At 46.0% G+C, this 17578-nt stretch overlaps 1 protein-coding gene across 7 annotated transcripts in view; it reads right to left on the bottom strand.

Moving 5' to 3' along the window:
• LOC135211092 (D-2-hydroxyglutarate dehydrogenase, mitochondrial-like) overlaps positions 1 to 17578 on the bottom strand; it is a 166977-nt gene that overhangs the window by 76760 nt on the left and 72639 nt on the right. For all 7 annotated transcript variants that reach the window (XM_064244170.1, XM_064244168.1, XM_064244166.1 and 4 more), the window contains one exon: positions 13333 to 13569. In XM_064244170.1, coding sequence (XP_064100240.1) covers positions 13333 to 13569 — 237 coding nt within the window. The remainder of the gene's footprint in view (positions 1 to 13332; positions 13570 to 17578) is intronic.

Raw genomic sequence — 17578 nt, forward strand, 5'->3', positions numbered from 1 at the left:
AAGGGTCCGGACACCAATCGAAATCCAAGAAGAAAGCAAGAAGATATAACCCTTACCAGGGCTCTAGGCCAAAAGCGTTAGTTCAAGTAGTGCCAGTTTCCCAGGTCGGTAAACCTTCCACCTCGAAAGCACAACCCCAACAGCAGTTTGTGTTAGTGCCTGCTCCTTCAGCCCCACAGCCGTCTACCTCTTCGGCTATAGTGACCTCTCCGGTCTTTAATCCTACCTATGAAGCGAGAGATCTCTTTCGCTCCTATAGTAGGTATGCCGGAAGTAGTCGAGCCAGGGGTGGCCCACGAATACGTGGCGGAGCAAGAGGAAGGGGCTTCCGTGGAGGCAGAGGTTCTAGACCTGCACCCAACCAGTGAGGGTCCGCAGGTAGGAGGGAGGCTGTATTTTTTCCGGGACCATTGGACCTTCAGTCCATGGGCCCACAGCATAATCTCGAAAGGCTTAGGGTGGAGTTGGGAGAAAGGGCCTCCTCTACCAGTCACCTTTTATCAAAAGCCTACAGTGGACCTGATAGATTATGCCAAGGACCTCCTCCAGAAGAGAGCAATACAGGAAGTGGGACGTTTAAAATTTCAGGGACGTCTGTTCAGTGTCCCCAAGAAGGACTCAGCCAAAAGAAGAGTGATTCTGGACTTATCCCGTCTCAACTTATACATTCGCTGCAACAAATTCCGCATGCTGACTACCTCACAGGTTCGGACCTTACTTCCCCGTGGGGCCGTCACCACCTCTATCGATCTTACAGAAGCCTACTATCACGTCCCGGTAGCAAGGAACTTCTCCCCGTACCTAGGGTTCAAACTAGGGAAACAGGCTTACTCATTCAGTCATGCCGTTCGGGCTCAACATTGCGCCCTTACCAAATTGGGAGAGACGATAGTACAAGTTCTCAGAAAGAGTGGCATTCTATTGGTAGCTTACCTAGACGACTGGCTCATTTGGGCAACCAGTGTCGAGGAATGCCGCAGATCAACATACAAGGTGATTCAGTTTCTGGAATCACTAGGATTCCAGATAAACAAGGAGAAATCCAGGCTCACCCCAGCGTCTCGTTTTCAGTGGCTGGGAATCCAATGGGACCTGAACAGACACGAGCTATCTCTTCTAACCAAGAAGGCAAAAGAAATAGCAAAAGCCACGAAGCATTTCCTAAAGAACAAAAAAGCTTCTCGCCGAGTCCAAGAAAGGATTCTAGGTTCTCTACAGTTTGCATCCGTGACGGACGTCCTGCTAAAGGCCAGGTTGAAGGATATCAATCGGATATGGAGATCAAGAGCCAATACCAGACTCAGAGACAGGTCTTCGGCGATTCCGCCTATTCTGACGAAGAGGCTCCGTCCTTGGACGGATCACCGGAACCTGTCCAAGTCAGTACCTCTTCAGTTCCCTCCCCCGTCTTTAACTATCCACACGGATGCATCCCTAAGTGGATGGGGAGGATATTCTCACCACAGAAAGGTACAAGGAACATGGTCGGTGACATTCCGCCAGTTTCATATCAATGTCCTGGAGGCAATGGCAGTGTTCTTGACCCTGAAACGTCTGTCTCCGGCCAAGAAGAATCATATAAGACTGGTCTTGGACAGTCTAGTAGTAGTCCACTGCATAAACAGAGGAGGCTCCAGGTCAAGCAAGTTGAATCACGTTCTTCTGGCAATTTTCTTACTGGCAGAAAAGAACCAGTGGCACCTATCTGCAGTTCACCTAGCAGGAGTCAGGAATGTCGTTGCAGATTCACTGTCCAGGACAACTCCGTTGGAGTCGGAGTGGCCACTGGACATAGATTCTTTCCGGTGGATCGGCAATCAAATCCCGGGCCTTCAAGTAGACCTTTTTGCCACGGAAGCCAATCACAAACTACCCTGCTACGTGGCTCCCAATCTAGACCCACTAGCATTCGCCACAGACGTGATGTCCGTAGATTGGAACGACTGGCAGAAAATCTACCTATTTTCACCAGTGAATCTTCTGATGAAGGTCTTACACAAACTGAGAACCTTCACAGGCCATATAGCCCTAGTAGCACCCGACTGGCCAAAGAGCAACTGGTATTCACTTCTTCTAGAACTGAATCTCAGGCCCAAACGGATCCCCCATCCGAAATTGACGCAGGTAGTACAAACTCGGACTGTGTCAGCTTCCTCAAGAATTCTGAGTGCCCTAACTTTATGGATTTCATGAAGTTTGCAGCTCAGAAAGATGCAAGCATTGATCCTTTAAATGTCCTATTTATTGAATCAGACAAGAGGGATTCAACAGTCAGACAATACGATTCAGCAGTTAAGAAATTAGCTAACTTTCTGAAGGACTCAGATGCTCACGAGATGACCACAAATTTGGCCATCTCATTTTTTAGGTCTCTCTTTGAGAAGGGTCTAGCTGCCAGTACCATTACTACAGTAAAATCAGCATTACGAAAGATTTTCCAGGTAGGTTTTAATATTAACCTATCAGACGCATACTTCTCCTCGATTCCTAGAGCATACGCCCGCTTGAGACCAGCAGATCGCCCGCTTGAGACCAACAGATCGCCCCCAGTCGGTCTCCTGGTTCCTGAATGATGTCCTTAGACTTGCCTCGGACTCTAACAATGAGACGTGCCCATACTTAACCCTTCTTAGGAAGACATTATTTTTAATGGCTTTAGCCTTAGGAGCTAGGATATCTGAACTCTCGGCTCTCTCTAGGAATCCAGGTCATATTGAATTCCTCCCATCAGGTGAGGTCCTGCTACCACCCGATCGGCAATTTCTGGCTAAAAACGAGGACCCACAGAACAGGTGGACTCCTTGGAAAATTCTCCCCCTTATGCAGGACACATCGTTGTGTCCAGTTAATACATTAAAATCCTTCCTAGTCAGAACTTCTCAAAAGGTTTCAGGCCCTCTGTTTATCAGGGAGAAAGGTGGAACAATTTCTCTAAAAGGTATTAGGCAGCAAATACTTTACTTTATTAAACAAGCTAACCCGGATTCAGTCCCACATGTCCATGACATCCGGGCAGTAGCCACCTCTATTAACTATTTTCAAAATATGAACTTTGAAGACCTAAAGAAGTATACGGGTTGGAAATCTCCAGCAGTATTTAAACGCCACTATCTCAAAAATATAGAGGCCCTTCAATTCCCAACAGTGGCAGCTGGAAGTATAGTTTCCCCAGAATAATTGTGCCTTAGAAACTTCCTTCTAACCCTTCTATTTCCTTTTCCCTAATACTCTCCTTCCTGCCTGACTCGCTCGTATTCCCCACCAACCTACCTTTTCCGGGCGGGGCTGGCCCTGGGCCATCCCGTCCTCGGAACTTATGTATATATTAGTCTGATATTCATTATATACCCATAACTTTTATGTCAGTCTGTACATACTCATTCAGGTCACTTTACGTACCATGTGTACCTTAGTACTACCAGTCTTTGTATATATTACTCTTAAGTTGTAGTTTAAGCCATACTTTAAGTAGTATATAAGTTTATTTCTACATTAAGTTTAGTCATTAAATTCCATTTTATTGAAACCTAAGGTTTTATTAACCTCCTTTTTTATACTGGTTTGTTCTTCTTGGCTTGGATGGTATTCTCTTATATGTTTTCACCGGCAGACACAGGGGAAGACCTGTGTCGCCTGGTGAACCCAACCCTTTTCTCTTTCGCCTTACTCTTCCCCACCCTTGGCCAATCCAAGCCTGGAGGTATATTCCAGGAATGGGGAAGCGCGTGGGTACTAGTAGTAGTTGCGAGTGGAGGGTGAGGCATGGGGTGCTTGGAACGGCTCCCACCACAGAGGGATTTTGAAGAGGGAATCTTCTAAGTGGCAGAGGATCTGTGAATAGTTACCACTTCGCCCCTTTACTTATACCGACACCCTTCGGGGTGCTCGCGCTGAGGGTAGTAACTTCAGCATACCATGTAAGCTTTTTTGCTGGTATATATTAGGTTATATTTATACTTGAAAAATGAGCTACAGGGATTTTTCACCGGGCGACACAGGTCTTCCCCCAGAAATAGATTTTTCCTTCGTCAAAATCCCTTATATAGACCTGATGTATACCTCTAATCAAATGAGCAGTTTTTTTCTAAAAGTCATTTTTTTGCTAGATATGAATTTTTCATTATGGTAAAAAAATAAACCCTATAAATTAGGAAAACAAAATTTATAAAAAAAAGACGAAACAAAAATTGGAAAAAAAGGCTTCATTTGATTGTTCTATAACGTCTTTCTGAGTTATATGCCAAATTCCAATGTTATAGCTTTAAAACGAAGTGAGAAGATAGATTTTGAAGGTCAATAACTATAGTTTTGAGATACGGGCGTTCAAAGTTTTTCTTCGTATTTTTATAACGACAATGTTAATAAATAATGATTCTTATGAAAGTATATTTCTTTTTTGTGTATTAATAAACCAAAACTATTTTATTTATCATAATTTAATCATAAATGATGATCCCCTTGCTCATATATCGTAGCTTGGGGCACAACTCTCTCTCTCTCCTTCACTAACTCGGCTTATTACAGCGAATTTTCTTCTTCTGTATGTTACCTACATGTTTTCATAGTATTTTCCATTTTGGCATGATGAAATTCTTGCCGAAACAAAAATAAACAAACATAAATGCAAGAGAATGTTAAGAGGTGAAATTCGAAGTTGTACTCTCTTTTTACAAAGACAATGTTAATAAATCATGATTATTATGAATTTCATATTCCTTTTTGGGTATTAATAAACCAAAACTATGTTATTTATCATAAATTAAGATCCCTTTGCTCAAAGATCATAGGCTTGGGGACAGTGTGACGTGTGCTTCAGGCAAGACGGGCGCGTTTACTTACTACGCAACCCTCCCTCTCTCTCTTCACTAACTACGCTAATATCACATATATTATGACATTCTGTAATCATATTAGAACGAATTTTCTTCATCTTTATGTTAGTGAGATGTTTTCCTTGTCTTTTCCTCATTGGCATGATGAAATTCTTGCCGAAACATAGATAAGCATATGTAAAAGCAAGCGAATTTCAGAGGTGAAACTCGAACGTGTAGTCTACTTGAAGTCTGTGCTCCTACTGATCATGGTTGAACTTCATACTCACCTCTGCGACCCACGGAATCTCTACAGATGCCATTTCTCACAATTTCTTTGACAATAATTATCAAAATTTACGATAACAGAAGAAATATTGCATTTTCTTGTACGGATGAATGTTTTAGGCTTATTGAGTTATGTTTACTAATTACCCTGTAACTACGAAAGTAGGAGGAATTTTGACGAGATATTTCGTATACGTATTCTCAATTGCCATATGAAGCTCCATGAATTTTTTCATGACTGCATTTTTTGCCCTATACCACCATATATAGGGGTTCCGGCCGGCCCCCTTAAGGGCCTCTAGACTGTAGATAGTGGCGTTTAAACACTGTCGGAGATTTCCAACCCGTATATTTTTAAAGAATATCGATGTTCATATGATGAAAATAATTAACTGGGGTAACCACTGCTCGGATATCTTGGACATGAGGAACTGAATCTGGATTGGCTTGTTTAATAAAATAAAGAATTTGTTGTCTGATGGCCTTCAAGGAAATGGTTCTACCATTCTCTCTAATAAAAAGAGGACCTGAAGACCTTTTAGAAGTTCTGCCCAGATAAGATTTTAATGTAATAATAGGACATAATGATGGGTCCTGTGGAAGAGGGACAATCTTCCATGGAGACCATCTGTTCTATGGGTCTTCATTCTTTGCTAAGAATTTCCGATCTGGAGAGAGCAGAACTTCTCCTGACGGGAGGAAATCAATATGATTTGGTTCTCTAGAGAGAGCCGACAGTTCAGATATTTTGGCACCTGAGGCCAGACTCATTAAAAATAATGTTTTCCTGAGAAGGGTTATATGTGAGCATTATTCATTATCAGTATCTGAAGCCAACCTGAGTACGTCATTTAAAAACCAGGAGACCGTGTGAGGACGGTCTACTGGTCTCAGATGAGCACATGCTCTAGGGATAGACGAGAAGTACGAATCTGTTAAATCAATATTAAAGCCAAACTGAAATATCTTCCTCAAGGCAGATTTAGTCGTAGTAATGGTACTAGCAGCTAGGCCTTTTTCGAACAGAGTTCTAAAAAATGAAATTGTCAGATTCGTAGTCATCGTCTGAACATCCGATTCTTTTAGAAAGATGGCTAACTTCCTCACTGCCGAATCATACTGCCGGAGTGTCGATTCTCTTTTGTCTGACTCCACGAACAGTGTGTTTAGCGGGTCAATATTAGCATCCTTTTGTGCCGCAAACTTCATGAAGTCCATAAAGTTAGGGCATTCAGAATTCTTGAGGAAGCTGACACAGTCCGAGTTTGTACCACCTGAGTCAGCTTTGGGTTGGGAATCCGTCTGTGACGGAGTTTCAACTTTAGTAGAAGAGGAAACCAATTGCTCTTCGGCCAGTTGGGTGCTACCAGTGCTATCTGTCCTTTGAAAAATCTGAGTTTGTGTAGAACTTTCATCAAGAGGTTTATTGGCGGAAATAGGTAAATCTTCTGCCAATTGTTCCAGTCTATGGACATCGCATCTGTGGCGTGAGCCAGAGGATCCAAATTGGGAGCCACATAACACAGAAGTTTGTGGTTGGACTCCGTGGCGAACAGGTCTACTGGAGGCCCGGATTTGTAGGCAAATCCCATTGAATGACTTTGCGTCCAAGGACCACTCCGACTCCAGCGGAGTTGTTCTGGACAGTGAGTCAGCAATGACATTTCTTGCTCCTGCCAGGTAAGTGGCTGACAGGTGCCAATGATGTTTCATTGCCAACGAAAAGATTGCTATCATCACATGATTTATGTGGTTCGACTTGGAGCCTCCTCTGTTTATGCAGTAAACTATCACTGCACTGTCCAAAACTAGTCTGATATGAATATTCCTGGCCGGAACTAGTCGTTTCAGGGTCAGGAAAATGGCCATTGCTTCTAGTACGTTGATATGGAACTGGCAGAATGTTGTCAACCATGTTCCTTGAACCTTCTTTTACTGAGAATGGCGCCCCCATCCGCTCAGAGAGGCGTCCGTGTGGACTACTACAGATGGCGGGGGAAACTGTAGCAGCATTGACTTGGAAAGACTCTTGACTCTCGTCCATGGACGAAGTCTTTTCCTTAGTATTGGTGGAATCAAGGAGATTTTGTCTCTGAGCCTGCTGTTGGCTCTTTTCCGCCATACCCGATTGATGTCCTTCAGTTTGGCTTTCAACAGAACATCTGTTATCGAAGCAAACTGAAGTGAACCTAAGACTCTTTCTTGGGTACGACGAGAGGCCCGCCTGTTCTTGAGGAATTGTCTCGTAGCTTTCGCTATCTCTCTGCACTTGTTTAGTGGAAGAGATAGTTTGTGTGCGGTTAGGTCCCATTGGATTCCCAACCATCGAAAGCGAGACGCCGGAATGAGACAGGACTTTTTCTTGTTTATCTGGAATCCCAGATACTCTAGAAATTTTATAACTTTGGCTGTTGCCCTGCGACATTCCTTGTCGTTGGTTCCCCAAATGAGCCAGTCGTCTAGGTAAGCTACTAGCATCACCCCCTGAGCTCTTAGTTCCTGCACTACTGTCTCTCTCCTAGCTTGATGAATATTCTGGGCACTATATTGAGCCCAAATGGCATGACTCTGAATGAGTAAGCCTGTTTTCCTAGCTTGAAGCCTAGGTAGGGAGAGAAGTTTCTTGCTATCGGGACGTGATAGTAAGCGTCTGTAAGATCGATAGAGGTGGTGACGACCCCAAGGGGAAGTAATGTCCGCAGCTGCGAGACGGTTAGCATGCGGAACTTGTCGCATTGAATGTATGAGTTGAGACGGGACAAGTCCAGAATCACTCTTCGTTTGTCCGAGTCCTTCTTTGGTACACTGAACAAACGTCCTTGAAATTTCAGGTGACTGACTTTCTTTATTGCCTTCTTTTGAAGAAGGTCTTTGGCATAGTCTAGAAGGTCTGTCGTTGGAATTTGGTGGAAGCTGACTGGAGGAGGAGGCCCTTTTATCCATCTCCACCCCAGACCTTTTGATACAATACTGTGGGCCCACGTACTGAAGGTCCAATGGTCCCGGAAGAGGTACAGTCTCCTGCCTACCTGGAGAGGCTCATTGACTGGATGAGGTCTTACTTCCTCTGCCTCCTCTGAAACCTCTGCCTCTGGAGAGAGCTCTGGAACCAGCTCTGTGCCGGTAAGCTCCTCTTGCTCTGCTACCCCTTGCGTGCCTGTTATAGCCTTGAAACGCCCCTTGCGCTTCAAACGAAGTGTTGAAGGCCTGGGACGTCACAAAAGTAGCCGAACTCGAGGACTGATGAGTTGGCTGACTCTGTAGCAGTACAAATTGTTGTTGTGGTCGTGCCTTAGAGGTTGAAGGTTGACCAAGCTGGGAGACGGGAACTGCTTGCACCACCGTTTGTGTCTGAGAGGCCTGGAAGGGCTGATACTTCCTGGCCTTCTTCCTACCCTTGGCTTGCGGTCCGGAGGTCTCAAACTTCCTTTTGAAGGGAAGGCCCCAGCGGACACAAAGGTTCTGGTTAGCCCTAGCCGCCTCACTGATGACGCTGTTAACCACGTCATCAGGAAAGAGGTTGGGTCCCCAGATTGAGGCCTTAATAAGCTTATTAGGCTCATGTCTGATGGAAGCATTGGCAAGGACATGCTTCCTGCACCCACCCAGCACTCCAAATCTCCGGGAAAGAGCAGAGAGGTAGACTCTGTCTCTCGAAGCTGAGGCATTGGTTTCTCCTCCATTCCAGCCTGCAGAGTTAACTCCGCGATCTTAGATGTGCAAGGGGTCGGGATGTTATCCCCCACCACGAACATGGTGTAGCAACCTTTGTGTGGCGTCAACTTGGTGTTGACACAATCCCATTAAGAAAGAGTGCGGACCCATGCCGACTGTGCCTGATCCCTAGGATAGATCACAGTCTCCTTTGGGACCCTGTCTACCCTGAAAAACGCTTCCTCGGCTAACCGAGCGTAGCCTAGGAAGGGAAATTGGAGGTCCGCCGGGAAGAACTCGTAATCTTTCAAGGGATGGGTTCCACAGCCTTCAATTGTCAGCATGCCATCCGAAAAGGGAGCATGCAGCGCCAACCGCCATGGGTTGTTGTCCTCGAATGGCGGGAGCTTAGATGAATCCGGCACAATAAAGGACTGCTGTGTGCCTCCGGACTGGATAAGTCTGGCCAGCAAGCTCTCCTGAGTCTGTAGTCCCTGAGCCAGACAGGACGGACTGCACCGATGTCTCTAAACCCGAGGTGAGCTGAGAGGACATCGATTGGAATCTCGAGTCCACAATACTGCCCATCTTCTCCATGAGAAGATTAGTGAAGGCATCAGGGTCGAAGCCGGACTCCGTCGGTCTGGCTTTAGAACCCTTAGCTCTCGACCCCTTAGGTGGGGGAGTAGCTTTTGCCGAGGAAGCCAAAGGCTTGGGGGCCAGTGACGACCTGGCGGAGCCCGCCGGAGAAGGCTTAGCTGGTCTGGCAGCCTTCGGCAGGGACTTCTTTTTCAGGGTTTTCACCTTGGGGATCACAGAACCAGACCTATCCCCAAGGATCATGGACTTTGAGAGGCCCTGAAAGGAAGAGGAAGAAGGAGTTGGGCTAAAAGCAAGTGTTTAAGATCTAAAGCCACCTGCCTCACTTACCTCCCTACTTTCTTCCTGTGAGTCGATGGTCATTGGCTCGCAATGCAGACTGATGGCCGACACCTCCTCTGTCACCTCCTCGCACAAGCCCTCTTGGTCTTCCGGAGGGGCCTGGGTTTCCAAACGGATCCTCTCGATGATAGGGGCCGCCACTTCCCTAGCTACTGCTGCCAACGTCCTTGCGTTTGGATTAAGGAGAGAACACATCTCCTCCGACAGCACATAGGGGCATCCAGTGGCAACGTTCCTCCCATAAACCCCCCCAGACCTTAAGGTTCGACAACGAGGAGGCCTTGAGCGCCAGAGGGGTCTGTAAGAGAGGACGAAATCAGATCCTCCAGTAGCGGAACTATATCCTAAAAATCAAAACATTACTGAGGTGAGGATGGTACCTACCGACTCATTAGTCACGTTCCCCACCAAAGCGTAACACACTTCGCAGCCGTCTGGATACCAGACTAAGAGGTCGTCAACCTGCACCGCACAGCTGGCATGAGATCGGCAGACCTCATGCCCACACGGTTGCTGGAGAACGGCTGCGCACCCCAACTCCAGACAGCGTACCATCTGTAAGTTGGAATTGATACATGAGTACCTTCAAAATAGTTCCGCCGGAGTTAATTCCTGCGGTATGTGTACACTTAGACTAGTTCTACTAAAACCAGCTAAAGGTAAACATCAACTATTAAATAAAATTTTACTTAACATTAAAGCTTTGAATGTCTTCGCCTGCTCCGGAATCCATAATCTCGTTATCGCAATAGCTATGACCGGCGGAGTTGGCCTGATATGAGCAGAACAGGGAAACAAGGTAAAACCTAAGCCTAAGTCTGATCGCACCGGAGTAGAGTAGCAATTCCAAGTCAATTGAAAATGCATTCTCTAAGCCTAGTTCCGCCCCCACTGGAGTGGGGAAGCAGCGATAACACCAGAGAAATACGGAAAACAGAGCGGCGGGAACAGCGGTACTAAGAACTCCGGCGTATAACATCCTGGCGAATGTGATGGTAGACCACACCTCGCCGGAATAAGCACAGGCCCTGAGACATACCAACAGAGACTACATAATAAAATTTTCTTAACATTAAAGCTCTGAATGTCTCCGCCTGCTCTGGAATCCATAATCTCGTTATCGCAATAGCTATGACCGGCGGAGTTGGCCTGATACGAGCAGAACAGGGAAACAAGGTAAAACCTAAGTCTGAGTCTGATCGCACCGGAGTAGAGTAGCAATTCCAAGTCAATTGGAAACGCATTCTCTAAGCCTAGTTCCGCCCCCACCGGAGTGGGGAAGCAGCAATAACACCAGAGAAATACAGAAAACAGAGCGGTGGGAACAACAGTACTAAGAACTCCGGCGTATAACATCCTGGCGAATGTGATGGTAGACCACACCTCGCCGGAATAAACACAGGCCCGGAGACATACCAGCAGAGACTACATAATCTTCTAATCCCCCGGAACAGTGCTCGCTGCTCCAGCTGCTGTTCACCAGCAGGATTACTTGGTCAGCGAGCTACTGAAGCACCGCCAGAATGAGTCCGGAACGGAAGGAAGAGCCCGGAGGAGAAAGGTAAACTAGTAATCGCCTGGCAACAGCAACCGAGAAGCCGTGAAATAGCCTACTACTAAAGGGGCAGAAGACGGCAGGCCAACTGACACCCTAGAGGAGGTAACGGCCAAGGCTATACTTTACAAAATTATTGATAAGGAATTATTGGAAGTACCGACAAATAAAGGCAAGCCCATCTACGAGCCTAGCCTAACCCTCCAAAATTGGATACCCCGATCTGGTCAGGTAGCCTAGGATTGGCGCCTACTAGTTCGTCACAAAAGAGGACAGTCTAGAGCCTAACCTAACCCTCCAAAATCGAATATATCGACCTGGTCAGGTAAGAAAGGCCTAGCACCTACATTACATAACAAGCGAGGAACTCTCTAGTAATGGATCACCCTCCAAAACTAATATGTCAGTCTGGTCAGGTTAGCCAGGACTAGTACCAACTATGGGTAGCGAGAAGTACTCTCAACCGCCTAGCCTACCTTCCAAAACCTAGCCTAGATCTGGTTGGGTAGGCTAGGGTAGGAAGATATTTGTGTAGGACTTCCAAACCTCATCAAAATACAATTAGCAATATATTATATAATAAAATAAATAATACCACATACACTACATGCATGAGAACCGCGAATGAATGAGGGTTTCCTTTACCTCCCAAAACTAAAAGGGCGTATCGCTAGGCTAGCCTAGGTCGCCTCAAACACAATACTCGCGCATGACGTAGGAATGAAAAATATCACCGCACTTTCGTGAGGGAACCAAATCACTCCTGAAGGACTCATGGTAAACGAGGGAAACCCCCTAAAGAGGCTAAATAATGTAATGGTTCAAACCGTGATACACCAACCTATAGGTACCCATCAGGAGCGAAATAGTAAAATTTCACAACAACTGTAACGTATACGTGATGTGCAAAAAAGGGGAACATAAAATATACACCGCAATAAAAAGTTGAGAAGACCAAGCACGCGGTCTACAATGCATCCAAAATGGCCGACGGGGACAGCGATACGCTCGGCTCCCATGCAACGCTTCGTTATTAAACAACACCATACTTGATGCATAGTTGCCTAACCGCGTTCAAAGTCAACAAATAATATACTCAACTTAGATGAAGATGCTTCTTGAAGGTCTGGAGACATGATGACTTCCAAAATTCACAAATACCTTGCAGCAAAAACAAACGCGTTAACGCTTCGAGTGCTATTGAAGGAATGGTGTTCTTGGCAGAGGCAGTAGTAGTAGCGAGCGGAAGGTAGCCGTTGTAACGGCACCTCTGCAGAGGGGGATTTTGAGAGAGGAGAGATCTATTTGGTGAAGTATCTGTGATAGTGGCTTCCACTCGCCCCTGACGCTATACCGACACCCTTTGAGGGTGAGCAAGCCAGAGGTAGTAACTCTGGCATTCCATATGGTACATTTAGCATTTATTTATACCTAGAAATGAGTGCTATAGGAACATTTCACTGGGCAACACAGGTCGAGCCCAGAAATAGAGTTATGGCGCCATAACATACATAAAGGAGGTGCAATTAACCGGTTATTGGCACCATTAACCAGATATCCATGTAAAATGTGAATCAAACTGATTTTGTTAATAACCTTTGCCCATTGCAACCATTTCAGTTTCTTCAAAGGGTTCCTGTTTCTCCTCCCTCCATCCCCGAGCCAGTTGAGCGCCATTTTCACCATACAATTCTTAAATTGTACAAGGAAACAAAATTTCTTGAAAATTGCACTTCATATAATGTACTTTTTTATTACTTTACACTCTTAATTTAACTTTTGAACACATTAATAATGGAAAAGAATGTGAAAAGGACTTTTTGGGTTGGTTAGAAAGAATTGCCCTGATTCCCTTAATTTCTTATGGGGACATCTGTTTCATATTTCAAACAAATTGTATTTCGAATAGCCTTCCGAATTGCATTAAGTTCGAAGTCTAGGGTACTAATGTAATTCCTAATGTAAAGGACCAAAGGTTTGCATATTGTGTAGGAACAAATACAAATCACGCCCCTGCTTGGAGTGGTGTACCCAATACATACAATTGATCATGGTGACAATATCAGCATAAAGATATCTTACCTGCATTTGTTGACACATTTCCTCCAATGTGACAACTCCCTTTTGCCCCTAAATCCAAAGGAATCATAAGTCCAAACTCAGCAACATGCTGATCCAAAGCCTCTAATACACAGCCAGACTGGCATTTCACAACTCCTGACAGGCAGTCTACATTTTCAACTTCATTCATAAGAGATGTGGATATAATTATTTCATCAAAAACAGGTACACTCCCACCTACTAAACCTGTGTTGCCACCTGTAAGAAAAACAGTTATCATTAACTACATTGTACAGACTTACATGATAAAACTTCAATCAATTCCTCTTCATGTAATAAGCTTAAAAGCTAATTTGAATTAAATAAGTTTTTAATACAAACGCTTCTCCCATACCTCTGCAGTACAAGATAATGAAAAAGCTACAGATCTACACCATGCTGACCATAATGTCAAGCAGCTGCTGAAAAATGACAAATTTTCTAAGACAATTTGTATTTTTTATAGCTACAAACCTGAGGTCTTAACAATAGGATAATTTCTAGTGCCTAGCTGGATCCGGTTAAATCGCAGATGAAAGCAAGGAATCTTGTGAGATCTGGCAATGTGTGCGTATATCGGGTGAAGAGTGGTCAAGGACCATGCATCTATGCCACCATGTCAGTCTTTCCCAACTCAGGATGTCTTGGCAGACAGAGGGGCAGCTAGAGGTGGGCAGTACAATGTTAAGACCTCAGGTCTGTAGCTATGAAAAATACAAATTGTCTTAGAAAATTTGTCATTTGTTCATACGTGAACAACCTTCGGTCTTAACAATAGGATAGATTCATACTTGGAGGGAGGTACAAGACATCTTAAACCGGCTGGGGGCCTACCCACCAGTCCAGCTCCAGAAGAAATAACTTCTGGAGAGGGAATGAAGCCTGTGAGAAGCTAGATAAATTGATATCTAACCACCCAGACACTGAGCGACGTACAATAATATATGGGAGAATCAATGTACGTATAGGGAACCAAAGAGAAACTTTGACTGTCTAATAACAAACCAACACACCAGGGTTTGTTACCACTCCCAACTCCCCCTTGCCAAGGAGCAGTGCATAGGCTACCAAATAGAGGGTTGGATATTTGTATACCAAGCGACCACACTATCAGTATGACTACCTTACTCACCTGTATCAGACCAGTCCAGCGAATGACGTGTCTATTCCTTAACCCGCCCAAAGGAAGAGGGAAAGGTACAAGAGAAAGAAAGAGACCAGCCAACTCACTCATTCTCTCATCCACACAATCATCTTAAGTAGATACAAAAGTGCCCAGTTAAGCACAACTATGAGTTACACAATCTGTTGGGCAGCCACCACAGGACCCAGGGGAAATGTGTCTGTAGATCTGTGGGCAACATCCTTAAGATAGAAAGAGGTGAACATGGACTGGCGTAACCAAGTACCAGCTGTACAGCCAAGTTCTTTTTGAAAGCCAGAGAGGGACCAATACTCCTAACGTCATGCGCTCTAGCCTGCATAGATATGGTGGCAGAATCATCAAGAGTCAAGTATACCTGTCTGATGGCTTCCTGTATCCAAAAAGAGATATTGTTCTTCGACACTCTTTCTTTGTAAGTCTTGTGCTAACAAAAAGTCTGCGGCAGCCTGGCCTAAGGTGCCGTGTCCTTTTAGGATAGCAACGTAGGGCCCAGACAGGACACAACAAAAGCTCTTGAGCATCACCACCCACAAAGTCATTCAGTGGTAGAATGGAAAATGAAGTGAACCTATCATCGTGCACATAGGGATTTTGGGTCTTGGCCACGAATTCCTGGACAAATTCGAAGAACACCGACCCCCAACCCCTGGTGTAAGCACATCATAGCTCAGACTGTGGAGCTCTCCTATCCTCTTCGAAGATGCCAAGGCCAGGAGGAAAACCGTCTTGAGTGTCAAGTTCCTGTCAGATGAGCGACGCAAAGGCTCAGATGGACCCTTTGTGAAGCTCTTGAGAACCAAGGAAACATCCCACATTGGAGGCTTGAGCTCTCTAGGAGAACTCAATTGCTCAAACCCCTTAACTAGCAAGGAAAGTTCCCAGGGCGAGATGTCGATACCTCTAAGGCGTAACACTAAACTCAGGGCCGCCCTGTAGCCTCTAATGGCAGAAACGGACAAACATTTCTCATCTCTGAGGAAGGTTAAAAAGTCTCCTATTCGCTGAATAGAGGTTGTGAGTGGAGAAAAACCCTGTTTATGACACCAATCACAGTAGATCGCCCATTTGCCTTGGTAAACCGCAGAGATCGACCTTCTGAGACTGCTGGACACACCCTACTGTTCTCTGAGAAAAGCCTCACACTCAGAGGAGATACTTGACAGCCTCCAACCAGTGAAGAGACAGGGATTCTACTGACTGGTGGAACCTTTCAACATGCGGCTGACACAGGAGATGCCGCCAAGGGGGAATTTCCCTCTGAACCATCGACAACAACGACAGCAGATCTGGAAACCATTCCGCCTGAGGCCACAGAGGGGCTACCAAAGTCATCCTGAGGACCTGCGAACTCATCAGCCTGTTCAGAACTTGATGGATCAAACAAAATGGAGGGAAGGCATACACCTCCAGGTTGTCCCAGGGATCTTGGAATGCGTCCTCCGCTAACGCTAACGGATCTGGAACCACTAAACAGAATATCTCCAGTTTCCTGTTGAACCGAACTTGATGAAGGGACCACTCTATGACTAGGATCTGATCCCGACAACTGAGTTTGTCTGCGACCACATTCCGTTTGCCTGGGATATACCTGGCTGAGAGCTCTACTGAATTGCTGACCACCCACTGGTGAACCTCGATGGTCAAAGCATGAAGTTGACGTGAAACCAGGCCTCCCTGTTTGTTCACATAAGTGACCACCGTGGTGTTGTCCGACATGAGAATGACAGAATGACCCTCTACCTTCTCCCTAAACTCCTTCAGACCCAGGAAGGCTGCCTTCAACTCCAAGACGTTGATATGTTGCTGTTTGTCCTCCAAACTCCAAACCCCTGAGGCAATGAGGCTGCCTACCTAAATGAGCCCCCCAACCTGTGAGGGAGGCATCTGAAAACAGAAGGAAGTCCGGTGGGAGAGAATGCAGAGGGACACCCTTCAAAAGATTTTGGTTGTCCAACCACCAACGAAGGTCTTCTCTCACTTCCAGAGACAGAGGAACCTTTAACAGGGGCGAGTCCCCCACCGGAGACCAGTCTCCATTGTAGAGACCGAAGATGAAGACGCTCATGAGGGACCAGTTTCTCCAGGGAAGACAAAACTCCCAGAAGAGCCTGCCACTGATGAGCTGAATGATGTGGCTCCGAGAGGAAGTCACGCACCACCACTTGCAACTTCTTCAACCCCTGATCCGACGGGAAAACTCTTGCAACCTCCGTATCGATGACCATGCCCAGGTACGAGGTTTGACTTTTCCTGGTTGACCATGATGCCCAGTTCCAGACAGAACTGAAGCAGACGATCTCTGTCCTGCAGCAGCTTTTCCTTGGAACCTGCTAAGACCAACCAATTGTCAAGGTACCTCAGCAAACGGATCCCCTGAGCATGGGCCCAACTTGATACGAGAGAGAAGACCCTTGCGAACACTTGAGGGGCTGTGGTCAGCCCTAAGCACAGGACTTTGAACTTGAAGACCTTGTCTCCGAGAGAGGAGAGAGAAGCGAAGGAACTTCCTGGACGTCGGATGAATAGGGATCTGGAAGTATGCATCCCTCAGGTCTATCGATAGCATGAAGTCGCCTTCCCTCACGGCTGCCAACACTGAACGCGGGGTCTCCATCTTGAACCATGTCTTCCTGATGAGGTGATTCAAGGTGGATAAGTCGATCACAGGTGTCCAACCTCCCGACGCCTTGGGCACCAAGATGCGACTGTAAAACCCTGGAGACGGACGCACCACTTCCTCTATCACATCCCTGTCCAGCATCTTCTTCACTTCCTCCCAAAGAGCCAAGAACTTCAGAGAATCTGGAGGATACGCCCTCCTGACCTGTGGCTTGTCCGACAGAGGAGGTAAGAAGTCAAATGGCAGTAGGTACCCCACCCAAAGGACATCTACCACCCACTTCTCCGCCCTAACTCTGTCACTTGGCCCAATGGCCCGCCAGGCAACCCCCCACCTATGGCACAGGAGAGGGAGAGGCGCCTAACCTACTGAAGGCCCCCTTTACCTCTGCCCCTGAGGCCCCTTCTCGGCTTAAAGGTACGGGAGCGAAAGGGACGTTGGTC

This window comes from Macrobrachium nipponense, chromosome 4 (genome assembly GCF_015104395.2).
Source record: "Macrobrachium nipponense isolate FS-2020 chromosome 4, ASM1510439v2, whole genome shotgun sequence".
Lineage (NCBI taxonomy): Eukaryota > Metazoa > Arthropoda > Malacostraca > Decapoda > Palaemonidae > Macrobrachium > Macrobrachium nipponense.